The sequence below is a fragment of the Macaca thibetana genome, chromosome X (genome assembly GCF_024542745.1).
Source record: "Macaca thibetana thibetana isolate TM-01 chromosome X, ASM2454274v1, whole genome shotgun sequence".
Lineage (NCBI taxonomy): Eukaryota > Metazoa > Chordata > Mammalia > Primates > Cercopithecidae > Macaca > Macaca thibetana.
In genome coordinates, this window is record NC_065598.1 from 43,282,525 (window position 1) to 43,309,493 (window position 26,969).

At 38.9% G+C, this 26,969-nt stretch overlaps 1 protein-coding gene across 1 annotated transcript in view; it reads left to right on the top strand.

The window, feature by feature from the left end:
* LOC126945545 (amine oxidase [flavin-containing] A-like) overlaps nucleotides 1–26,969 on the top strand; it is an 85,552-nt gene that overhangs the window by 8,652 nt on the left and 49,931 nt on the right. The window contains exons 2-3 of the mRNA XM_050775579.1: nucleotides 13,641–13,735; nucleotides 22,398–22,535. Of these exons, the coding sequence (XP_050631536.1) occupies nucleotides 13,641–13,735; nucleotides 22,398–22,535 (233 nt within the window). The remainder of the gene's footprint in view (nucleotides 1–13,640; nucleotides 13,736–22,397; nucleotides 22,536–26,969) is intronic.

Sequence of the window (26,969 nt, forward strand, 5' to 3'; positions counted from 1 at the left end):
CTATTGCTTTTCTTTGAAGGTTGATGCTCTAAAGCATAGTGACTACTGCTTGACAAAAATTTATATACGATATCACAGGGAATGTTATTGCTTTCTGAACATTTAAATTTAAAAATATGGGGCACCCTATTAGGTAAAATGACTTTCATATGACAAATCTATTTCCTTTTTGGAAAGTCCATTCCTAGTGCATTTAGGATATGTAGAGATTGTTGGGATAGTTTAGATCAGTGATTCTTGACCTTTTGGACCAAATGTCTCTTGGAAAATCTGATGAAAGCTATTGGACCTTTTCACCAAAAAAAAAAGCATATTTTTACACATAGATGTTTTTCTCCCCTGCACCAGGCCAGTGTTCTGGAAACCTCTTCTGTGTCACTGTCCTAGTAGTGTAATTATTTTTAGCTGATACTGAGGCTTCATGAAAGTGGTGAAAAATATTTCAGAGGATTCATTACATCATTAGACAGTTACTAGTAATGAAATTTTAAATAGACCATGATGAAGAGTCAAAACATTCAGGCTGGAAACGAAGGCACCTACATTTGCTATATTAGGTCCATGATAACTAGAGAAGTGAACTTGACATGTTTTGAAAAGAAAGAATTTGGGAGAAAACATTGGTGAAGGAAATGGAAGGCTGTGGTGGTTAAGATGATTTCTTTTAGTAGTTTTCAAAGATTGTTTATTTAAAGTATCATTAGCCCATCGTCTATTCAGTGACTTGTGTGAGGAATAGACTCTATGTAACCTCTGTATCACAGGGGTTACAGCAATGAGCCTGAAATGCTCTTCATACCTGAAATTGGTTCAGAGGTCCAATGTCAGCACAGAGAAGAGAGGAGTTAATTCCACCTGGAGAAAGTGACAAGGAAAGGACTCGACAGAAGTGTCATAGATTTTGGATAAATTCTGAAATGTAATGAAGATGACCTTTAAGGTGACCATTTCCAGATTAAATGAGTTAGCTTGGAGCTGTGGCCTAAGTTAAAGACCATTTTCTTGCTTGTATATGTCTGTTCATTCATTCAGTAAATATTTGTCAATTGTGCATCACTATATGCCTTGGGTAAAATTTGTGGGGTTTGCTCTCTGCTTTTCTGCTTTGGCATATTGCCTCAAAAATGAAATGCCTCTTCGAAAATCTGATGAAATCTGATTGCCTCAAAAATGAGGCAATATGAGTTAACATTTGACTATACTTTTTATTGTCCTTGGAGTGTTCTGTCCAAGAGTCCAAATGTGCAGTTATGTAAGAATTCTGTTGGCCAGAGACCACTTCACTGAATAATAATTAACTTAATATATCATGCAGTGTACTCTGTATAATTCCTAGGTGATGATGAATATCAAAGTTGAAGAAAGATGTCACTTTCAGGAATAAAGAGAAAGAACTAGGCAGGCATCAGAGTGTACACCATAGCTACACTAAAACCTTGCCCCAACACGCTCAGCTTGTGCTCTAGGCATTGTTCACCTAGGACCTTGCCTTTGGGAGTTTATTATGCTATTTGAATAATCAATCTTATAAGAGATTAAACAAGCTTTCCTAAAGTGTGTTTTCAGATATACATTTTTTTAAAAAGCAGAGGGTGGATAAATGCTGAGTTAAATGGGTCTTTTTGCTGCAGGACTTCTCAGGACCATATGCCAGTGTGCACCAGGCATTTCCCAGAAGGAGAAACAGTATATGGTGTTCCAACTTCCATGAACATTGATTCTTCTCCCCAGAGCATCTTTCTTGAGGACTCATGTTCCATAAAACATTTAGGGAACTACAGCCCATCCTAGCGTGCAGAGTCCAAGGACAGCAATATGGAGTGTCCCTGGTGTATTTTAAGTTTCAATGAAAGAATGGGGCAAATAACAAATTAAGGGGTAATTGCATTCCCTAACTTGGGTGAGATCCTTTTATCTAAAGTGAAGATGAATGCTGAACAATAATCAAATAAATTAGGACTGTCTAGACAACCAGTCTGTTGAATTCAGGGCAAATTGAAGTTAATTGTTAGCTTTCATCTGTTTATTACTTGAGACAGCCCTATCTTTTTTAGTCTATCAAAGGGATTATAAGATTTGGCCTTTCCAAAAGCAGAGAATTATGTATCTGAAAGGAAGTACAAAATGCAGATGGGCGTAGGTATAGATTAGATAGATAGATAGATAGATAGATAGGAATGGTTTTATGTATCAAGGGCAAGTTTGCGTGTACATTGAAGTTCTCTGTTGTCTTCTGCGAAAAAGCACAATGCTGGTTCAAAGATCAGAAAATGTGCTAGCAGTATTTAGAATCTGCTGACTTACTTAGGCATAAAGGTTAAAATGACATGGTACCCTATCCTTGTCAATGTTTCTTAATTGCTTGAAATAAATATAATCTAGGTAGCATTAGAAACTTCCCTGTTGCCCTCATCCACATAAGCATGATTTTGTTTTCTTAGTATATGGTTCTTCTATTCATTCCAACAAGCATTTGGGCACCGCAACATGCAGGCTCCATCCTAGGGATGCAAAGATTTATAACACATTTCTGTTTTTTCATAACACACGTTTAGCTCATTTATGCATCTCAAGATTAATGCATCTAAAACAAGACACTTGATATTTCCCCATAACTCTTCTTCCCCTGGCTGTTTCCAACCTAATAAATGGTACCACCATTTAACCAGTTGCTCAGGTTAAAAAGCTTGGATCCATTCTTGGTTCCTCTCTTTTTGTCATACACCACATCCATTCCAGCAGCAAATTCTATTGGCTGTAGCCTCAAAATATGTTCCATATCTCACGGCTTCCCACAACAACTGCAACCACAGTTATCCCCACCCAAGCCATTGTGGTCTTTTGCCTTTGTCCAAGCCACCATGATCTCTTGGCCAGAGATATCTGCCTCTTTACTAGTCTCTGTACTTCCTTCCTCTTTTGCCCCACTACAGTCTGCTTTCCTCACAGAAACCAGGATGATCTTTTAATAAGTTAAAATAAGATGAATCACTCCCCTACTTATAAGCCTCCAGTAGCCCCTATCGTACTTAGACCAAAACCTAGAGTCTTGCTATGGTCTACAAGACACTCTGTCACTTAGTCTCTTCTTACTTTTCCAGTCTCATCTTCTCCTCACTAATTTCCCTTTGGCTGTGCCAGCCTTATTGTTCTTTGAGCACATCAGCCTTTTTCCTATCTTCCCCAGATACTTGCATGGCTCACTTCCTTACTTCATTAAGATCTCTGCTTTAATGTCACCTCTCAGATGCATTCACTGATGACCCTGTGTAAAAGTGCACTCCCCACCTCCGTGGCTCACTCTCCCCTTACTCTGATTTATCTTCATAGCACTTAATATTTCCTTAATAGTTCATAATCACTTAATATTAATATTTATTCCTTTATTTGTTTTTTTCCCCATAAAAATGTAAGCTTCATGAGGACTTAGTTATATTCATCTGTATCACAGCACCTAGGATGATGCCCGGGACTCAGTAAGAGTGCAATATTATTTTATGGGTGAATAGATGAAGGAATGAATTTAGCTAGGTTTATGATACTTGTGAAGGGGTAAGTATATGTACTTGCAGAAATATTCCATTGTTATCCATGCCTTAGATGCTTCTCATGAAGACAGCCCACATTTCATATATCTGTAGGCTGTATTTGAAACATTTTAAGGGGAAAAATAATTTGAGGTAGAAAAAAATTCTTAATGTTTGTGTGTGCTAGTTTTCTCTTTGCAAACACAGTGATGCTCTACAGGAAACATATATGTGCAGTACATTCAAGTGAGTGTATATTGAAAGATGACTCTTCATTCCACTTCAACCCCAAGCACTATACCCCAAAAGTAACTGCTATGATAGTTTATTGTGTATCCTTTCAGATATTTACTGTGCAAGTATGAAGTATATACATTTTTTGTTATTCTACAATGGGCCTATACTATATACAGGGAATCTCAACTTTGCTTATTTCACCTTATTTATTTCAAAGAACTTTCATTCATTTTAATAGCTGTATAGTATTTCAAAGAATGCCTCTACCACATCCTTGTATGTAGCTCTTGAAGCACATGGGTAAGTTTATGTAAGAGAGCTTACTAGGGTTGTAATTGCTGGATCAAAGGGAGGTCCATTCATAGGTTTTGATAGCTAATGACAACAAGGTTGAATCACTTTACCACCAACAGTGTAAGACAGAGTCTGTTTTTCTGCATCCATGTCAATACTATGTTTTAACTATTTTCATCCTTCAACCCAAGAAGCCAAAATGGTACTTTATTTTTATGTTTCTCCAGTTATGAGTGAGATTGAACACCTTTTCACTGAAAGGCATTTACATTTCTTCTGTAAAACTTTATGTTCACATTTTTTTTTTCTTTTTACTTATTTTAAAAGCATGTCTGGTCATTTTTCTTATTGATTTGTGAGAACTTTTTATATTTTGAAGAAATGAATTCTTTGTTGAATGTTGCAAATATTTTCTTTTTATGGCGTCTGGGTTTTGTGTCTTGCACAGAAAGCATTCTTTATTCCAAGAATATTATTTTAGAAAAATCTGCCCTACTTTATTCTAGCTTTTTCAGGTTTTTATGTTATGCATTTAAATCTTTCTTCTGAGTTTATTCTGAGTAAAGAGTTAGAGAGAGATTCTGCTTTACTTTTTTAATTTCCCCAAATCAGATGTCTCAACACAATATATTGACTAAACCAGGATTTACCTACTGATTTGTATAATTTAGGCTATTTCTAGACCATATGCTCTTATTTCTCTGTCTCTCTAATCTTGTACCAGCACAACTCTTTTTACTGTAGCTTTGCCATACATTTTAATGAAAAGTTGAGCTAGTTATAATGCTTTTTCAGGAATTTCCTGGCAAGCTGGCCATGCTATTTTTCCATGTGATTTTTCACCTGGACAGGTCTAGAAATAAATATGTAAAGAAAAAGTTACTAATATTTTAATTGAGATTTCATTACACTTGTAAATTTATTTGGAGGAATTAAAGTCTTTATAATACTGTTTCCTTTTATCCAAAAATAAAAACTATTTTTTTCTGTTCAAATCTTCTATTGTGTCTTTTGGTGATTTTGAAGGTATTTTTCAGGTAGATTTTTCAGAGCTCTTGTTGAGTTCATGTCGCTCTAAGCAGTGAGCTTATTTTTTCCCATCATATTCCAATTCATTGTATACAGGGTAGATATTTATCTTTTAATATTAATTTTGGCTGGGCACAGTTGCTCACAGCTGTAATCCCAGCACTTTGGGAGACTGAGGTGGGCGGATCATGAGATCAGGAGTTCGAGACTAACCTGGGCAACATGGTGAAACCCCGTCTCTACTAAAAATACAAATAAATAAATAAATAAATTAGCCAGACATGGTGGTGTGCACCTGTAATCCCAGCTACTTGGGAAGCTAAGGCAGGAGAATTGCTTAAACCCAGGAGGCAGAGGTTGCAGTGAGCTGACACCGCATCACTGCACTCCAGCCTGGGGGAGAGAGCAAGACTCCATCTTTTAAAAAAAAAAAAAAAATTTTTTTTTTAAACTAGACACCTTTTTCCTTGAATTTTCTTTTTGTTTTTCTTTCGTTCATTTATTCATTCCTTCTTAATCAATTTTCCAGGCTAAGTTTCCACTATCCATTCACTGATAATTTTCTCTCTTCTCTTTTATACCTCACTTCACCTTTATCTAATGGCATTGATTAGTACTTGCCCAATAATGTTAAATAAAATTGGTAATGGTGGCATTTCTACCTTGTTTCTGATTTTAATGCTACTGTTGTTTCACCATTAAGCATAGTGTTCAAGCCAATCACGCCAAAAGCTCTGGAAGCTGTCCTAAATCGCTCCAGGCAAGCTGGCTTAAGGACCTCCATAGCACCTTTTCTTTACCTTTATTGTAATCTGGAACACAATGAACTTGATAATGTGTTTATCTTACTGAACAATGTTGATGTGTTTATCTTACTGAACAATGTTGACAAATTCTGTGTACATCCTCAAAGAAGTAACTTTCCACAGATCGCCCTTTGGGAAGTGCTGATTTAGAGAAATACATGATCAACAATACCAACCATAGCATAAAGGAGTTTAAGGATTGAGACAAAACCATGAGGCTTAGAAAAAAGGAGGTCATCAGTGACCTTAAGGATAATGGTGATGATGATAGCTCATACCAGTGGTACATTTACCAGGCATCAGTCACTTGGCTGCATAATTATACATGTTACTTTGTTTAATCTTCACATTACCCACCAAGGCAGAACAATTATTATCTCTCTTTTATAGCTGTGGCAACATGTTGAAGAAAGTTTCTTAAGATTGTCACACAGTAAATAACAAAATGTGATTGCAAATTTCACTCGCTCTATAGCAGGAGCTCATCCACCTAATACTAGGAGAATCAATCCAGAGCCTGCCCCAGGAGTGTTTTGTTTGGCCAATTCATTATGGGATTTTTGTTTTGTTTTGTTTTGAAACTGAATGCCTTCAGTAGGCATACATACCGTTGAATTTGTGAGTGTTTTTGAATTGCAATCTGAAGTTTTATAAACTCTATTCATTCATTAATAAATTATTTCAACAAATATTTCCTGAGTGTCCACTGCATGCCAGGTACTATGCTAGGCTCTGGAGATACAGCAATAAGCAAAAATGAGCAAAGACCCGATTTTCATGTGGACTTAATTAAATAATATACAAAAAATTGTGTGTGTGTGTGTGTGTGTATGCGTGTGTGTGTGTGTATGTATGTGTGTGGTAGGAAATGGAGACAGCTGATCATGTGTTGTAGAAAGAAATTCAGAAATCACATAGGAACTGAAAAGGGTGGCATGAGTCAAATTGAGGAATTTCTTACTTTTCTGTGATAGAATAATGTGAATATTCTTGAAGAAATAAGGTAAAGCAAGTGACCCAGGGAGAGGTGGAGAAGGCAGGGCTAAATGTGGAAGCTAGGTTCCAAAGTGACAGTATGCCTGAGATTTATGCCCTGGGAAGCAAAGGGATTATTTCCTCAAAGGCTTCATTGCATACATGAACTCCCAAGGCATGCTATGTGGGTAAAATCGTCTCCTATACCAGTTCTCTGGGGACAGCAGCCATTTTGGGTTGTTGGAAGCATTGCAGAATTGGTGGTAATACAGTTTCTATGGGCAGTTGCTTTAAGAACTTGGAGCTTGGTTTGAGGTTGCCATGGTAACACCACTGCTGGCTGCATACAACATCTCACCCAGGCTCTCTTGATCTAATAACCAGGACCCACATTGCCTTGAACTCTCTCAAACAAGGTGTGCTTTTAGCAGACTAACTTTTTTTTTTAAACCTCTCTGATAAATCCGTTAACCTATTTTATTTTGGTTTCTGTAACTTGCAAATGACTGAGGAGAGAGAAATTAGGAGAGGAATTGTATTGTTTTAAACTCATCGTCCCTATTTAGAATACTTAATGCAAACTAATTAAAGATCTGCTTGTGCTATGATCTGCTATCTTCCTGTTTTCAAGTTTTTGCATTGTGAAATCTATCATATCTCTTTGTTCACACAATAAGGCCTTAACAAACTCTTTGTGAATATAGTTTCTCTGACCTCTCTACTCTCGCAGAAAACCACGGGATAGGCCGGGTGCGGTGGCTCACGCCTGTAACCCCCGCACTTTGGGAGGCCGAGGCGGGCCCATCACAAGGTCAGGAGATGGAGACCATCCTGGCTAACACGGTGAAACCCTGTCTCTACTAAAAATACAAAAAATTAGCCAGGCGTGGTGGTGGGCACCTGTAGTCCCAGCTCCTCAGGAGGCTGAGGCAGGAGAATGACGTGAACCTGGGAGGCGGAGCTTGCAGTGAGCCGAGATGGCGCCACTGCACTCCAGCCTGGGCGACCAGAGAGAGACTCCATCTCGAAAAAAGAAAAAAAGAAAACCACAGGATACTCAGGAGTCTTGGGCTCTTTTCTTCCTAATGAGCTCTGTTTGCCATGGTTTGGGAGAGGAAGAGCTCTGAGTATAGGGGATGGTAGATTTTGTTAGTGTTCACTTAGACCTCTTCTCTCAAAAACATGGGTGAGAGAATCACACATTTTTGACACTAGGATACTTGAGAGTTTGGTCCAATGGTCTTTTACCAAGGTGGCCCCACATCTCCTACATCCCAATGAATATCATAAACACTTGCTGATTTAATGGACAATAATGTTAGTAGCCTGAAATCACACTAGTAGTTTGAAACCCATGATGAGGGTGCATATACACCATGGAAATCTAAATGCTGTGAAAATCTAAATGCTGTGAAACAGTCCCCGCTTCCCATTACTGGACTGGTTGTTAATCATTTACTGGCATACTTGTATCAAACCCTTCCCTTATGCGGGTGGGGAGTGGTGAGAAACAGGCTTCTTATCACTAGTTTCTATGTGGCCATTAAATGATGGAAAATGAAAGAAAGGGAGAGCTGTAATGCATAATGCTCTTCATTTTTGCTTAGTAATTTATATTACTTTGGAACAAGATGAAATAAAAGATTTAAGATGAGCTTTTTATCTTTTCATAATAAAATGTGAAAAAATATTTGATTACAAAAGCTATCTTTATAGTAGCCACATTTTATTTGGTGACTTGCCTTCAGACTTAAGAATCTTTTCTAACAATTTTATCCCATTTACAAAAAAATGCTCAATAAATATTTCGAAAGATTAGGTCAAAAGCCCTTAAACTAATCTGTAGGGTTGACAATTAAGATATCATTTTTTTTTTCTGTAACTGATCATTGAATTTTGTAGTGCTGAGGGGAGGGTAGAATGCATAGTGAGTGACACACAAGTGCAAAAAAGAGTTGATTGTAATCTAAGACTTAGATTTTAAAGTACGAATAATTTTCAGGTTTTGCCATTCAAATCAGCAGATAGCTACAGTTATTACATTACAAAAGATTTCTGAGCTCCAAGTATTTGCGTGTACTTTGACTTACTAAGCATTCAAAAATACTTTCCTAACAGCATCATACTTTTATTTTCATATTGTATATATTTTAACCTTTAAGTTATCATGGAAATTTCTTAACAAGGCCTTCTTCCCGGTAAACACGCAAACTGAAACATTAGCACTCTTTTATTCAGCATCTTAGAAGAAATATGCTTAATATAGTAGATTTTCCTAAATAACTGAAACCTTCACCCTTCAAATTCTAAGACCTTTTAGAAACCATTTCTCTGAAATCCTTTTTAAATATTTTAAACATATTTCTCATTTCTTAAACTAAGAGTTTAAACTCTCCTTGCTGTCATAGGGCTAATCGTTCTTCTGCCATGTAGAAACTACTTTCACCAGCTTTTAAATTTTATTTAGTTTTATCCTTAAATGCCAAACTGCAAAATGACCTTTGTCACTGGTGTGGTCATTGTATTCGCCCAGACAGCCCTGCTCCCCCCTCCCCTTTTAGTTTCCTGAGTAGTGTTTATTTATTATGGGCACTGAAACCCATGCATAAAACTTGTTTGGAGTTACATACTAGATTCGATTTTATTAAGACTCTAAGTGAGGGTGTGAGAAGTAAAATCCTTCGCTTTTCAGAAGACTTTGTTGTGGTCATATCAGGCACTTGGAATGTGGAGATAATGAAATCTACTCCAAGGGATGGTTGTGAGAGGCAACAAGGAAAGGCATATGAAATGGATCTGTTTGGATGCCACCAAGCGGTCCATTTATGCGCACAACTGCTGCAGGCCCCACCACTGTTGTTCAACGTTCCCCACCGCTCCATCCCCTTAGGCAGTGTGGGGAGAGCCAGTTTCTCCTCCTTAGAAGAGGAGCTGCCAGAGCAATTCTAGTAGACCCTTGGGTATATTTACCTAACTGGTTTGTAGTTAGGTTGATTAAAGGGAATGGGAAGAAATAAAAATTTTGCATCTGAGTTTCTCTGTTTTTAAATATGGAGTATTACTTTGAGCCTAAAAATGTTCATCACTTTCGACTTAGTCATCTCCCTTCTGGAACTTAACCCTAAAGAAATAATCAGACATAAGGAGAAAGATTTTTTTTTTTTTTTTTTTTTTTTTTTTTGAGACAGAGTCTCGCTCTGTTGCCCAGGCTGGAGTGCAGTGGCCGCATCTCAGCTCACTGCAAGCTCCGCCTCCCGGGTCTACGCCATTCTCCTGCCTCAGCCTCCCGAGTAGCTGGGACTACAGGCGCCCGCCACCTCACCCGGCTAGTTTTTTGTATTTTTTTAGTAGAGACGGGGTTTCACCGTATTAGCCAGGCTGGTCTCGATCTCCTGACCTTGTGATCCGCCCGTCTCGGCCTCCCAAAGTGCTGGGATTACAGGCTTGAGCCACCGCGCCCGGCCTAAGGAGAAAGATTTATGCATAAACATATTTTTCATCTCACCTTCATCCTGTTTTTACATTAGTCAGCACAAGAAGCCTTTGACTGTGTTCCAGAAAACATATTGCGCCAAGATTGGCAGACATTGGTTTGAGTTTATTTAACTGTCAGGGGATGGCTTTCTTTGTGAGCTGATTCCAAAAATTCATTACATACTTAAATCTTTGATGGGCATCAGCAATGTAAGAATCGTGTACTTGAAGGGCTCAAAATTGCACACAAACATTAGTAGATAGCAGTGCTGGATATTATAGTTTAGACTTAATATCTTTTAAGATATTTTAGATCTTGTAGACCCAAACTCATCCTTGATTTGGCTATGTGTATTCTATGCCATTCTGTATATGAGTAAAATACTGGGTTCTGTGAGAGCAGGCATCAAGATAGAACTAGCTGTCTAAGAGATTTATTGTGGGAAAAGCCCGTGAAGGATAAAGGGGAAGGAGAGCGTGAGTAGGGAATAAAAAACAAATAGGGTAGTCCTGTATAATTTCCTACAATTTGGATTTTGTTCATTTCATCCCAGTAGTATTAACATATTCCTCTGTTCCCTAAGTATCAGATACAGAGGGCTGATCACATTAGAATTTAATTTGTTCCTTCCTTTACTCCCCTCTCCTCCCCTCCCCTCCCTCCCCTCCCTCCCCTCCTGTTCCCTCTCCTTCCCTTCATTCTTGCAAAACTACTTCATAGGTAATGGTGTGTGCTTCCATCAAGAGGCAGATAACATTTGTCTCATCTGTTTTTCTGTGTGTGTTAGCAACTTGATGATCATTATGCTAGATCCATTAACTCATTAGGGGTTGCAAAATGCTGACATTTGAATTATTTCTGTCTTCACTTACTAACTAGCATACTTTTATACAGAGAAACTTCCCCTCATTAGCTATTTGGTTGTTTTGAGGTTCAGCGCAAATAGGAAAGGTAGGATGAGTGCTAGATTTTTTCTTTTGCTTATCATTTTTCAAAATGATAAGTTCGTTCCTTAGCATTTTCCAAAGGTGGAAAATGAGAGTTTTTGTGTTTGTTTAGTATTATTATGAACTCATAGATTTAAGCCATTGTAGTTGTTATCTTTATTTGACACTCAAATTATTTCATCTTTGGCCAGTAGGAGTTTATATAGGTAGGCTCCTGAGTGTTTTTGACATAATCCTAGTAGTCTCTGACAGCCTCCTTGCTTTCTGGTATGATTTAATGTTCAGGCTCATCTTGTACATTTCCTGCCTCAGATCTCACTAGGTCACAAGCCATAGTTCATTGTAGTGAGAATTGATTTTTTAGAAACAACACTCTAGGTGTTGGGAGTGTTCATTGCTACTGGGTAGGTTACTTTTTCTAGACCTTTTCATTGTACAAAACTAAGGAATTTTTTTTTAAAGATAGAGTATATCCAGAGATCATACTTATAATTTCAATTTATATCTAGGACTACAGGGTTACTGCTTCATCTCATCATTTTTACATCTGAGTTTCTTTATCTCCATGCTAAAAAACCTGCTTCTCAACAACACAAGCCTGATTACTCACTTGTTTTATCACATACTACAAATGTGACAGCCTTGGGATCACAATGCTAATACTAGGACTAGCTAAATTATTGAAAAAAAATGTGAAGTTCTTTTTATCTTTAGGATATATACCATTAGAAATGAACTATCAAATCACTGGGTTTTAAAATCAGTTAGACTAGTTCCTCTCCTCAACCACTTGTATACGTATTTAGGTATTATTTGTATCACTTTACTAATCTTGTCTCTGGTGCCATTCTTATTTCCCTTACCCTAATATAACTAGCATTTTCTCCCTGTATTATGTTTGTCTCTGTAACAATGAGAAGTTTATGAGAAGTATAATGAGAAGTATAAAGTTAACTAGGAACTAAGAATTTGAAGTACAAAAATGAATGTAGATTTAAAAATAAGTGTATGCACAATATATTTCTTTACTCTGTGAGCTGAGAGGTCTTAGAAGCAATGACACCCCAGTAGCAATGAACACACCTAGAACCCAGATCTTGGTTTCTAATACTGGTCTTCAGTAAAAGGGACCAAAGCTCATTGAAGAAATACCTGATTCTAAGGCCATGGCAGAGAAAGATAAGATGAGTCTGGAGCATTGTGTAGTACTAGAAAGGAAGGAAATGCTCAAACACACACACACAATGATAGGGGCATGTCAAAGGGGCATAGGAGCCAAGTAAAAGAACTCCCAATAACCATAGCTGGAAGAATTTGAGCAACGAAATAAATGACATAGTGTTGGATTCTAATCCAAAGTATAAAACGAATATCTGCGAGTCCATATTGATATGATAATAAGTAAATGATTGAAGAAGTCAGTAAGTGAGGAGAAGAGACACATCTCCAGTGCAGAATTCCAAATAATTTATATAGATACTCCACTCTCAAAAAGCTGGAACATACTTTCCACTCCTTAAGTGTGGCCTTTCTTTCGGAGTGTAGTATGTTAAGATAGGAAAAAGAATAACTATAGTGGAGAAACTTGACAAACACTACCTCAGCCAGGTGATCAGATCAAGGTCAACATCAGTGAGAAACCATGCTTGTAGCATGTACCCTTGATATAATGTTAATCTGCAACACTTTCTTAATTTTTCTGGTATTACTATGCTGGATTTTAAAAATATTTTATGTTTCCTGAAGGCTTTTAATTACAGGTGAAAACCTGTTCTCAGCTTTGTTTGAGCTAGTGAAAAAAGTATGAAGCATGGTTTCTACCTTATAGTAACTTAGAAACTAGTGAAGGAAACAAGATCTAGCAAGCATGTAATCAAAATGTAAATCATAGGACATGATTATACAGGATTTTTAAGTTGAGAAAAGCAAAGCATAGTTATACTGAGACCTGGTGTAGCTAGAGAAAGTTTTGAAGAAAATAGTCTCTCCTGCTAATACTATCAGGATTTCTGGATGAGGGAAATGATAGGGATTGATTTAGAGGCTCAGAAATTCTCTAAATATATGATTATCACCAGAAAACAAGATACATATATTTTAAAACCATTACATTTTGTTTCTGTTGACCAACTGAAATGCAAGATGACTAAATTAGTTATTTTTGAATCCCTTATGATAGATAATAAAATTGGTGGCTCATTTAATCATAGTGTGGCCAGAATGTATTAGAAAGACAGCAAAATCACTGGATTGTATATGATACCCTGCATTTATTTGATGTATAGACCTGGTTAAATCTTGGATTTTAAGCATTTGAATGTTACGTTGCTCTCTTTTGTTTTTCCTTTAGGACTATCTGCTGCCAAACTCTTGACTGAATATGGCGTTAGTGTTTTGGTTTTAGAAGCTCGGGACAGGGTTGGAGGAAGAACATATACCGTGAGGGTAAGTGATTCCAATACTTACATGTAATATAATATCTCACTCAAACTACAAGTGGCACCACTGAAAATCACAGGGCTAGAGGAGATCTCAAGAGTTCATGCAGTTAAGCCATTTGTCCTCCATAGTCCTAAAGTACTCCCATCAAATAAGTGTGCATTCTCTTTAACAAGTACACACTAAAGACTGACAGCTTCTGACTTTCAGTGGAGTGAATTCAACAAACATGAGCAAGTAACTTCAATACAGTGTCATAATTTCCATACTACAGACGTAAATGAAGTGTGTAGTATCTCAGATGGAGTAACAGTTTGGCTGTACTGGAAGTGACTATACACCCACAATACACACAGACACACACAGAGAGACACACCCAAACACACACACGCTTAGATTCCTTATTTATCCAATGACACACAACTTAATAGAAATGTGGTGGCAAAAAAACAAAAAAAACAAAAACAAACAAAAAGAGAAATGTGGTGGCCGTAGTAAGCAGGAACAAATGTAGCATATTTTTGCATAACTTTTCCCTTGGCCCTTGTTCCCTAAGAAGTATGCTGCTGCCAGAGGTATTCCTGAGGTCGCGTCTGGCTAGATATAAGAAAGAAGCCCAGTTATTGCTACATCACTGCTTTTTTTATACTTGGGCTTACATCACCATTCTGGAAAAAATGCATGCTATTATTTACTACTATTAAGGGAATGGTTGCAGGTGGTTGACTCTGGGCGAAAGTACGTAGGGAGATAATGAAGACTGGGAAGGAAATAGGGGCAAAGATGGAAGTTTTTGCACATAAAAGTGGGGGAGAAAGGGAGAAGAGCCAGAGAGAAGTAGTAGAGGCAGAAGAGGAGGACCAGACTAGAGCAGCAATAGGTAGGTCAGCGGACGAAAGAAGAAGGGGTGCTCACCTGTCAACTGACACAGTATAAAGGCAAAACAAAACAAAAGAAAAAACCCTCGCATTTGATAGTTAGAAGTTCATTAATTAATGAGCCCCTTTGCTAGAGTACACAAATAGAGTGTTAAAGACTGGAGATTGAGAGTAAAGACAAAACCAGACTGTTGAAGTGACTGGAAAGAGAGGAAGCATCTATCTAACTAGAAGATGCTTCAGTTAGACTAATAACAGAATGGCGTAAGCAATGCAAATATTTGATTACTTCACAGAAGTCTGGTGGTACATAGTCCAGGCTCTCGCTTTTTGCTCTTCTTTCTGCTCTCATATTCGTTTTTTTTTTTGTTTTTTTTTTGTTTTTTTTTTTTTGAGACTGTTTTTCGCTCTTGTTGCCCAGGCTGGAGTGCTGTGGTGCAATCTCGGCTCACTGCAAACTCCGCCTCCCAGGTTCTAGCGATTCTCCTGTCTCAGCCTCCAGAGTAGCTGGGATTACAGGCACCCCCCACCACGCCAGCCAATTTTGTATTTTTAGTAGACACAGGGTTTCACCATGTTGGCCAGGCTGGTTGCAAACTCCTGATCTCAGGCGATCCATCGGCCTTGAAGCCTCCCGAAGTGCTGGGATAACAGGCATGAGTCACCGCACCCAGCCCTGCTCTGATATTCTTTGCATGTAGGCTTATTGTATTGTGGTAACAAGATGGATGCTGAGATTCTAAGCATCAGGTTCTCACTCAAGCCTGAAAGGAGAGTGAAAGGGGGGCACCAGCCTTGTCTGCAACAAAGCTTTTCCTTCGCCAAAAGACCCCAGCAGACATTTGCTTTAGTCTCATTGGCTAGAGTTGGGTCACATGGCTACCCTCAGCTGTCAGGGATCCTGGAAAAGTAAGTATTTCACAATAGTAGGCTGCATAATAGAAGCAGGCATGCGAGAGGAAATATCAATGGATATTGGAATAGCCTACAGACAACATTTGAATTAGGATTTCATAGCAGCGATTTCAGCCACCTTGTGCCATGCTACCCTTCTGTCATTTGCTTCCTACCTTTTTGGATACAGGGATGTATCTAAGCCTATTTCTGCTTTGCTCAGCTCTAAGGGTGCTGTACAGCCTTGCTATGCAAAGTATCATCTGTGGGTCAGTAGCCCCAGAATCAACTGGGATTTTGATAGAAATGTGGAATCTCAGGCTGTCTCAGAACTGCTGAATCTGGATCTGCATTTTGACAGCATCTCCAGGGGACACTATAGAAGTGCTACTCTGTGGCATTTGTTTGCTTGCTTGCCTTAAATTAATGCCAATCCAGATTAAATTTTCTGAGTGCTCCCTTAGATGTAGTCCACTGGGAAGCTATTGGTCTGGGAGTGAGGAGATTGGGATTCTAGCCTCTGTACTGACTTGATATGATGTCTTGGATAAGTCCTATTAGCACTTTACATCTCAGTTTTCTCATCTGACTAATAAGATACAATCTAAATGTCCCTGGAGAAACTCCCTTCCATCTTCAAATTCTAATTGAAGGCAGCGTGTTATAGTGCAAACGAAGAGTTGCGTCTTCTGCCTGTATGCCTTTATTAGATATGATTCTTCTGTCATTTTCTGAAAAATATTCCTTCATTTTGGAGATAGTTATTAGGTTGTCCCTTAGCCCTATTTTTCTTATCTCTAAAACCTTTTGGTTATTAAACAGGAGCATCAGTCATGTTATGGATTTTCAGTTAAGAACAAGTTTCTTTGTATAAGGGAAATGAGAATTCCAACATACTTGTCCCCATCTGTGTTATAGGCCCCAATTACTTTGCCATGCTGTGTCATTTATATATGTCAGCATCACTCAGGAACCATTCTTGTCTATTCAGCATGATATTACACCCCCCTTAGGAATGTGAGAAAGGAATCTCCGAAATGCTTGGTAATTAGGACTTAGCATTTATACTCCAAATGATGAGAAGGAGAAAAAGAGGGCTTTAAGAAACAGGCATGGAGGCTGGGCATGGTGGCTCACGCCTGTAATCCCAGCACTCTGGGAGGCCGAGGCAGGTGGATCACTTGAGCTTGGGAGTTTGAGATCAGCCTGGCCAACATGGTGAAACCCCATCTCTACTAAAAATACAAAAAGTAGCCAGGTGCAGTGGTGTACACCTGTAGTCACAGCTACTTGGGAGGCTGAGGTAGGAGAATCACTTGAGCCCAAAAGGCAGAGGTTACAGTGAGCCGAGATTGCACCATTGTACTCCAGTCTGGGTGACAGGAGTGGAAACCCTGACTCAAAAAGTTAAAAAATTTAAAAAAGGAAACAGGCATGAAAATTGTATTTAATAAGAAACTGAAGCAAATATTTTTAAAAATTGTTTATAATAACATAATCAATTAGGATAATTTTGGGAGGAGATGCCGTAAAAGCTACTGTGGATCTCTGAGTACCAGAATGTCAAATTTGGTATTACCTGGCAAGCTGTTCAGATGGGTCTTCATTAGTTCAAAACTTCCCTGTTTTTCCTAATGTGATTCATCCATGATGCATTAGGTCAAGTTAATAAAGTTGAAATGCCTGCAGGGCTGCCACAGGGTTGGTGTATTTGTTTGCCAATATTGTTGCATGTTTGTGACCTCTGCAAAGGCTGAGTAGTGAGATCTAAATCAAGACCCCAAAGACTGAGGTGCAACATAGTAGAATACATTGTTACTGCTTCTAGTGTCTTCATGCTGAACTTCAGGTACCTCATTTAGAATGTTTTTACTTTGTAAAGAAACATTCTGCAAAATGCCTCACTCTTTTTACTGCTTCATTTAGGATTATTTGCTTTAACTATAGTGTCAGCCTTCTAAAGACATCATGTTTGGAAACTCCCAGGAGTCCTCTTGCTGTCTTTGTTAAAGCCCAGAAATTTATTGGAGTACTGATTCCAGTTTTGGTCTTTCTATCTCAAAATGGATGTTGGAGATTAGAAAAGGTTTAAAGGCCAGCACTGATGGTTACTAAAAGAGAGAATAAACATTATATGAGGACACCTTAAAGAAGTCACAGAAACACTTCATTTCTGGTATTACGGCAGAATGAAAACCCCAACTCCTCATTGAAATAAGTAACATGCTGAATACAATATGCTGTGCTCATCTGACATGGAAGTTAGAAATTTGTAGATCTCCTGGATGTTGCATACACACCTCAAACATAACACATCCAACACTAGACTTCTGATCTTCCTCAAGGCCACTATTCCAGCCACCTTCTCCATGTTAGAGTATGGCAACTTTGAAAAAACTCAGAGTCATGCTCAACACTACCAGACCCTCATTTGTTTTGTCAGGAAATTCTGTTGGCCCTGCCTTCAAAACATATCCGAATTCAATGCTTCCCACCACTTCCACTGCTATCCCCTGGTGGGAGCCACCATTATCCCTAGGCCAGATTACTGCAATAGGCTCCTGATTTCCCTGCTTTTACTCCTGCCCCCTACATTCTGTTCTTTCATAGAGTGAGCCTTTCAAATGTAAGTCAGATTTTAGCATTTCCCTGCTCAAGACCTTCCAAAGGCCCCCCCCGCCGCCTTCTCACTGACAGTCAAAACCTATGTCCTTACAATGTCCTGGGAGGCTTTAAGTGACCTGCTCTGCCAATAACCTCTGTAACCTCATCTTCAACTTTTTTCCTTGCTCACATTGTTCTGGCCACTTTGGCCTCCTTGCTATTTCTTGAACATACCAGCAGACTTCTCTGTTTTATTCTATTGTTGATGTTGCTTCATTTTCTTTAAAGGTTTTGCCAGTATCTTCGTTCACTGTCCGTTCTTGAATCTCAGACCTTTTATTTGTAACCATTTTCATTCTACTTGAAACATACCCTTTCCTCCAATCTGGGTTCTAAACTCTGTACATTTGTCAGCTTGACAAAACATAGTTCTAACAGGTAACAAATTCTATTTAGAATTTCTCTTCCTCTTTTTTTTTCTCTCAGAACAGCAAAGATATTATTCCCCTATCTTCTGGCTTGTATTTTTATTGTTGAAGTCTAATTTATCGTTAAGTCTAATTGTTGATTTTTTTTTCAGAGTATGTACGATTTGCCTCTTTCGTTTTCTGAAAAAGAATTGCTTCTGAGAGCTCTTTTCTTTGGTATACTGCAGTTTCTCTGTGTCTGGATGAGAATTTATTTTTATTTATCATTCTTTGGACCTGTTGGGTTTCTTATCTTCCAACAATGCTGGTAAATCCTCAGCCACTATTTTTTATACTACTTAATATTTTGACACCATCTTCCATGTCTTAACTACCTCCTCAACATATTTTCCAATTCTTTATCTTCGAACTGCATTCTATATAATTTATTCAGATCTAGCAGTTTACTCACTCTTTAACTATGTCGAATATACTGTTTAATCCATTCACAGAGTTTTTAAAATTTTAATTAGTACATTTTTATCACTAGTAGTTATTTTTAAATCTACCTGATAATATTTTCAGTTTCTTTTCCCCTGCTCCTAGTTTTAATGGCTTATTTTATTTAAAATATATTACATAGTACTTTTAGATTCTGTGTATAATTCAACTATTACAAAGTCTTTCTGGATTATTTTTTCTGCTTATTTTCTTTTGGTGCCTTGTTTGCACGTATGTTTTGTAACTCTTGGCTGTGGGTTGCTAATTTTCCATGGAACTTTATCTGTGTGTAAATTATTTGAGACCTAGGGGAAAAGGATTTGAGTCTACTTCAACCACCCGCATTGACACTTTAAATTTTCCGCCCAAGGTTTTTCATATCATATGGGTAGCGTAAATTCAGATGGAAAACATAAATAAAGATAAGCTTATTTTTTTTTCCTTTTCTGCGTGACAATACTGAGACCTGCAAAATAATGGAAAATATAAAGTTGTGGATGCAGCTAAAGCAATACTTAGAAGATATATAGTCTAAATTCTTCCATTAGAAAAGAAAAAGGCTGTATATAAATAAGCTAATCATGCAAAGAGTTAGAAAAGTAAGAGCAAAATAAATCCAAAGAAGGGGTAAAAAGGGCACATATCAATGATATAGAAAATAGACACCCAGGCCAGGCGCGGTGGCTCAAGCCTGTAATCCCAGCACTTTGGGAGGCCGAGACGGGTGGATCACGAGGTCAGGAGATCAAGACTATCCTGGCTAACACGGTGGAACCCTGTCTCTACTAAAAAATACAAAAAACTAGCCGGGCGAGGTGGTGGGCGCCTGTAGTCCCAGCTACTCCGGAGGCTGAGGCAGGAGAATGGCGTGAACCCAGGAGGCGGAGCTTGCAGTGAGCTGAGACCCGGCCACTGCACTCCAGCCTGGGCGACAGAGCGAGACTCCGTCTCAAAAAAAAAAAAAAAAAAAAGAAAAGAAAATAGACACCCAACAAAGAGGATCCATAAAATAAAAGTTGATTATTTGAAGAGACCTATTAAAGATACACAAGAAGTGTCTGATAAGATTTTTCCAGAAAAAGAAACACCCCAAATAAATAAGAGATGAGAGCCAGATGTGGGGCTTGCGCCTGTAATCCCAGCACTTTGGGAGGCTGAGGCAGGTGCTGAGCTCAGGAGCTCGAGATCAGCCTGAGCAACCCTAAGTCTACAGAAAATACAAAAATTAGCTGAGTGTGGTGGCACATGCCTGTGGTCCCAGCTACTCAGGAGGCTGAGGTGGGAGAATTCGTAGACCCCAGGAAAGTCGAGGCTGCAGTGAGCCATGATCATGCCATTGTACTCCAGCTTGGGTGATAGAGTAAGACCCTGTCTCAAAAAATAATAATAAAAAAAGATGAAAATGAAGATATAATTACTGATACAATAAAGAATAATTAAATGAAAAGAAGATGCCATGAACATTAAACCAACAGTTTTGAAACATATATGAAATGTACATATTATGAGAAAAATATAATTCATCAAAGTTAACATTGATTTAGTCTGGAAATAGAAGAGTAGTGCTTTAACCTAAAAATAAATTAAATGTGTAGTTTAAGATTTTCCCTAAAAAGAAAATCACCAAGCCTAGATAGTTCTACAGGTATGTTCTACATAATGTTCAAAGAATGGATCACTTTATTTACATACAAACCTTTCTACAGAATAGAAAAAAGTATGATCACTAACTAAGGAGATTAGCAGTACTCTAATGCAAAAAACAGACAAGGCAGTAGAAGAAAGGAGAATCATAGGCCAGTCTCAATATTGCTTACATAGATATAAAATTCTAAACAAAATGTTAGCGTAGATATAAACATAGATATAAAAATTCTCAACAAAATGTTAGCAAAGCATATCCTCCAATAGAAAGATAATATCGGGTTGGGTAGCTCCAGGAAGGAAATGTTGAATAATACTAGACAATTTTCTGGAAATAACAGATTAGGTAAATTATAACAAAATACAAAGAGACTAGACAAGTTGCACTATATAGACACACACACACATGCACACACACATCTTTAAAGCATCAAAGAGCCAGCAAGCTAACAAGATAGGGAAGAATCACTGGGCCAACATCTGGAAAAGATTAACCTACTTTTCCCTGGGTGGCAGGGGGAGTTGCTAACCACTGAAGAAGCTCCCGAAGGCTGAGCAGTGCTTTGGATCTAGTGCAAAGCTAGGGTGACAGGTCAAGTCCAGAACCCCATGAAGTGTGTACTAATTTGTAGGGGAGTATTGGTCAACTCCTTGTGCTGTGGAGTTGGGCTGCATCTAAGGACCAAGGGTGAATGGCAAGAAAGCTAGTTCAAATGTGCATTTTGGCCCAGCCTCAAATCCTCTCAGGTACTGCAAATGGAATAAAGTTATCTAGTACTGTGAGGGTCCCAGGCTGTGGGCAGAAGCAAACATAAATCCTCTCTGAGAAAGATACCATCTTCCTAGGATTGAAATGATTTCTGCATGTTTTCAAGTGCAATGGGTGGCATTCAATAAAAAATAATCAGGCAAACAAGGAAAAAAGGCATGACAACATGCTTGAGAACTGGTATACACAACAAAATAGACACAGACCCTTTAGTTATTAAAAAAAAAAAAAAAGCCATGGAGGGGTTGCAGCTCACCAATATTCAATTTATTGATTAAATCATTGGGACTTGCCAATTAATAAAAACAGCTGAAAAGCATGGAGAACTGTATTTATGAGGGAACCCAGAGCCTCCCATTCCTACTCTCTGGGAGTGAGGGTAGCTTGTGAGGGCCACTGAGGGTGACAGGGAGGAAGGCCAAGTAAACAATTTTAGTTTATGATAGAGGGTTTGCATGTTTGTAAATAATTTAGTGATATGTGAATCTTTTTATACCTTCTTGTATTCTTTTCCTATGATGCATTCTTTCCTGGAAGTGTTTTAAAATAGCATCTAGAACCATCAATGTGGACTGATTTAAGATTTCACCTGGTGGAAATTAGGGAATTAGGCTTTGGGTAGCTCCTCCAGTAATAACACCAGAGAGAAGCTCACATGATAATTTAAATGTTTTGTAAAGGATCTAAACTGGCAGAATATACTACAGTGTTCTTTATCTTTTATGCATTGTATTGCCTAGTTGACCTTACCAATAGCTTTGCCAAATGATGGTGCTTAGTGATGAGTGTTAGACAGGATTGTGCCCCAGTTCTTGAGTGGACGAGGAAAGACTGCCATTTTCAGTTGCTCTTTATAGGGGAGACATAAGGCACAATTAACTTTTAAAAAAATAAATGGGGTTTTTTTTTTACAAGACACATTTTTCCAAGTTTTAACTAAAGTCCTCTGACCAATTTTTCTCTTTTTGCAGAATGAGCATGTTAATTACGTAGATGTTGGTGGAGCTTACGTGGGACCAACCCAAAACAGAATCTTACGCTTGTCTAAGGAGCTGGGCATAGAGACTTACAAAGTGAATGTCTGTGAGCGTCTCGTTCAATATGTCAAGGTAAGGCTGACTTCACCCAAGTGACTGATAGGGAAACATTTTATTTGAGGAAACATTTGGTTTGTTTTTAGTTATTTTTCTTTCAAAGCAATTGTAAAAGTAGGCTCTCGACTTTGAAGTAGTATTTGCCTTTCTTTTCTTGTTTTCTTTTTTCTTTTTCTTTTGAAAAAAATCGCTAAAGTCTCCTGGAATCACTGCAGGATATTATGACTCAGCTTGGCCTTCCTCCCCGTCACCCTCAGTGGCCCTCACAAGCTACCCTCACTCCCAGAGAGTAGGAATGGGAGGCTCTGGGTTCCCTCCTAATGCATTTGAAGGGCACTGGGGTGGGGGCGGCGGGTGCCTGCAACAGACATGTGCACGCACACGTGCACACACACGCACGCACATGCATGCACACTCCCCTCCCCCAGCTGCAGGCAATCCCTGAGCGACCTAGGAAGCAACTCTAGAGCCCCAAGGAACACAAGAGTTTGAGGCCACTTCTTTAGCCTTTGAACTGGTTATTCATCCTCATTCTTACCTGGCATTATTTGGAATGCTTTATTTCCTCTGTACCTGGCCTTCACTCTTGGGAAGTCTAGCTTGTTTGTGCAGTTTCCTACTGTTTAAACAAGAGATTGTTTAAACTCTAGCCACTGATATCCACAGCTGTTGCCAGTGTTTTTCTTTCTCACTGAAGCCAAACATGGAGTGGCTGGAGTCTGGAAACATGCCTTGAGAAATCAAATTTCCCATCTGACATTGCAGCCTACTTCCTAGAGCTAGTGTCACTGAGGAAGGGGTTATTTACTCATTCTAATGTCAGGATTCCCACACCAATAACCACATCACTTCTCAACAAATACATCCCTTCCCCTACTCTACCTTGGGCAATAACTGTGGGTCTGAAGGCTACAGAGTTTTGGGTGTGTCCTGGGAGTTGAGGATACTTGTGACATATGTACACTGATACCCAATCAGAAGAGACCAGAAACCTTTGTAAACTCTGATAGCCACGTGGTTTCAGATGCTTGGGATAGTCTGGTGGTGACAGACGTGAAAAAGCAAATCAGTAGTCTTTTTATTCTTTTCTTTTCTTTTGACCTTTAAGCTCTGTTGGACTTGAAAATCAGTAGTCTTTAGAAAAACTGTGGGTTAAGAGGTCAAGGGAGGAATGAAGAAAGTATAATAAATTTCACAAAGTATTTAGGAACTCTGGTTACAACAGGCCGTGATCAAAAAGGAAAAACCCCTTTGCTTCCTCATTTTCTCTTTTCTGCACTGCACAGTGTTTCCATGGACTAGTAAGTAATAACAACAGTAAGAATCATAGCTGCTAACATTTATTAAGCACTTTTACCTGTATTCTCACATTTAATATCAGGAGAGAGACCAAACCCTTTGCACTCAACTACTAATTAAACAGTCACGTAAATTCACTCTCCACTCCAACTGGGAAGCAAATGAGTGTGATGATTATCTTGGAATCTGAGCAGATTCATGCTGATAAGATTCAGAGGCTGAGAGGTTTTTAGTTTACCTGGAGGCTAACAATAAACAACAACTAAAAGCTTTTTATGCATGAACTCATTAAATCCTTACATCCACCCTGCTAGGCAGGCATTATCATCCCCATTTTAAGTATGAGAAACCAGAAGTTCAAAGAGGTTAAAGTGACTTGACAAGGCTATAAAACTCCTAACAGTCTACCTAACCCCTGAGTGCGTGCTCTTCATTATCCCAATATATGGCCTAGGAAATGAAACTGAGGACTCTGAATGGAGATGTGCTGGATCTCCAATGTTTGTTTGGCCACACACACATCTATAGTAAGGTATCTCACTGTCAATATCACCGAAGCCTGGTTCATATGACAAGGAGATGCAGTCATTGAAAGACCACTTTTTTTTCCTACTTTCTTACTCTTCTTCCGGTTTCATGTTCCTTTTATGTACATTTTAAAAACTGGGAAAAACTGGAAATTTACAAGTATGTCCTCAAGCTAGGTACCTGCTAGTCTCCCAGCCATGCCCAGTCTAAAACTTGATATTGGGCTGGGTATGGTGGCTCACATCTGTAATCCCAGCCCTTTGGGAGGCCAAGGTGGGAGGATCGTCTGAGACCAGGAGTTCTAGACCAGCCTGGGCAACATAGTGAGACCTCTTCTCTATGAAAAATTAAGAATTAGCTGGGCATGGTGGTGCATGTCCTATAGTCCCAGCTACTTGGGAGGCTGAGGCAAGAGGATGGCTTGAGCCCAGGAGGTCGAGGTTACAGTGAGCCATGATCATGCCACTGCACTTCAGCCTGGGCAAACAGCGCAAGACCCTATCTCAAAAATAAAAATAAAAAGCACGATGCTAAGGTGATAGTTTGAAAGTGGCACCCACAGCCAGCTTTTGTAAGTAATTTAGCTCCTCGTTGTTCTTGATGGAGGCAAGGTGGGGTTAAAATGATAAAGTTCTGTTTGAGAATTTTGACTTTGCCTGAAAGTGATCAACAGATCTTGACATGCTGTCCAATCTTCCCAACAGGACCTTACAAATTACTTATCTTAAGTGTTAGACTTTCTGATGTCTCTGAAATTTTCTGGGCTTTACTGGGAACCCTGCTTTCTAGAAATCCAGATGTAATTGTTCTGTACTTTGAGAAGGTCCTGCTGCAAGCTTTAATAGAGGGTGAACTAATGGAAAGACTTAAGGAGTTGATGTATGCCACATTAGGTGCCTAAGTAAGGAAAGAGAAATATTAAGAGTAGCATCCAGGGTCCCTTTTTTGATATTGTTGCTGCTGCTGGGCCCGCTGTAAGGTTGGATCCACACTACCCTGATAGTCCTGTTCCTAAGGAAAAAACAACCTCAGCTTTCTGGAGGGGAGAATTGCTCAACTTCTACCATATTTTTCTTTCACAAAAATACAAATATGGCTGCGCTGTTGCTTAACCTACTGGACAAAGGCATCTTGCCATGGCATTGGACTTGGTAGCCCGAGGCTGTTTTCAAGAATGTAAGGCAGAAAATAAAATAAAAACAAAAAAAGAGGCTGGGCACAGTGGCTCACGCCTGTAATCCCAGCACTTTGGGGGGCCAAGGCAGGTGGATCACGAGGTCAGGAAATTGAGACCATCCTGGCTAACACGGTGAAACCCTGTCTCCACTAAAAATACAAAAAATTAGCCGGGCGTGGTGGCGGGCGCCTGTAGTCCCAGCTATCAGCTACTTGGGAGGCTGAGGCAGGAGAATGGTGTGAACCCGGGAGGCAGAGGTTGCAGTGAGCCGAGATCGCGCCACTGCACTCCAGCCTGGGTGACAGAGGGAGACTCCGTCTCAAGAAAAAACAAACAAACAAGAATGCAAGGCATTGTCAACCTCTGGATCTTTGCCATTGCATGGCCATGCACATCAACACAATGGTAATATTAGACCATAATTATTGCATATGCAGCATGTGGCAGGTATGTGCTAAAACACATACCGTGCCTATGCTTTGGACAACAAATGGCACCTTTAAATCACAGCCACTGTGGTTGATCCCTCAAGGTCAGTACCACTCCCATAGTAATAATAATGACTACCCTCCCTACTGAGCTCCTAGTATGTTCCAGGCCCTGTGCCATTATCTTACTTAACCCTCCATTATCTTACTTAACCCTCACATGGATCCTAAGTTAGGGGTTATTTTGCCATTTCAGAGAAAGAGTCTGAAGTTCAGAGGCCCAGTAACCTGCCTAAGGGAGTAAGGGAATTCAGATTAAGGTCTTTTGACTTTATGCTATCTCTTGATAGTCCAGATTCTACTGTCAGGGACTGTGGACTCCAGGAAGCTGCCTTACAGTTTGTGCTTGTCCTGGCTCTTTTTGGCAGCTCTCTTCTGATGGTCATCCTGTGTCCTTCATTGTGTCCCCATATGCAGTGCTGGTGACCATTTTGCTCAATCTTTTGGCCCAGAAGCCTGAAAGAGCAGTGTTAACTACCTGCTATGGTACAATCACTGTGCCTTGGTTATTGTTTGATGGATGCAGTAACTGGAAAATAGCCATTTAACTGTCAGAAAATAAATGTTGAAGCTCTATTTTGAATTTTAGTACTTATTTACAAATAGCTACCCATTTCAGATGGTAAGCATCATTCTTTTCATTGAACACTTAATCTCATCCAATGAAAAGATGAAAAATAGAAATACATATCATTAAACCATCCTCTCACATACTTTAACCTTTCAGAGAACACATATTTTCACCCAAGGTAGACAGCAATGTTAAGGCAAAAAAGTAGTGGGTTGGTTAAAGTTTAGTTTATTTGATCTGAATGAATGCTTTTTTGCTAGTGTTTTCCAATCCATCATATCATTTCTGGAATGAGAAGTACTCGTTATAGTAGATGTTTTTATGATGATCAGGAAACTATATTAGGGAAAAGCAGGAAGATATTTAGTTCATTATTCCAGATAAGA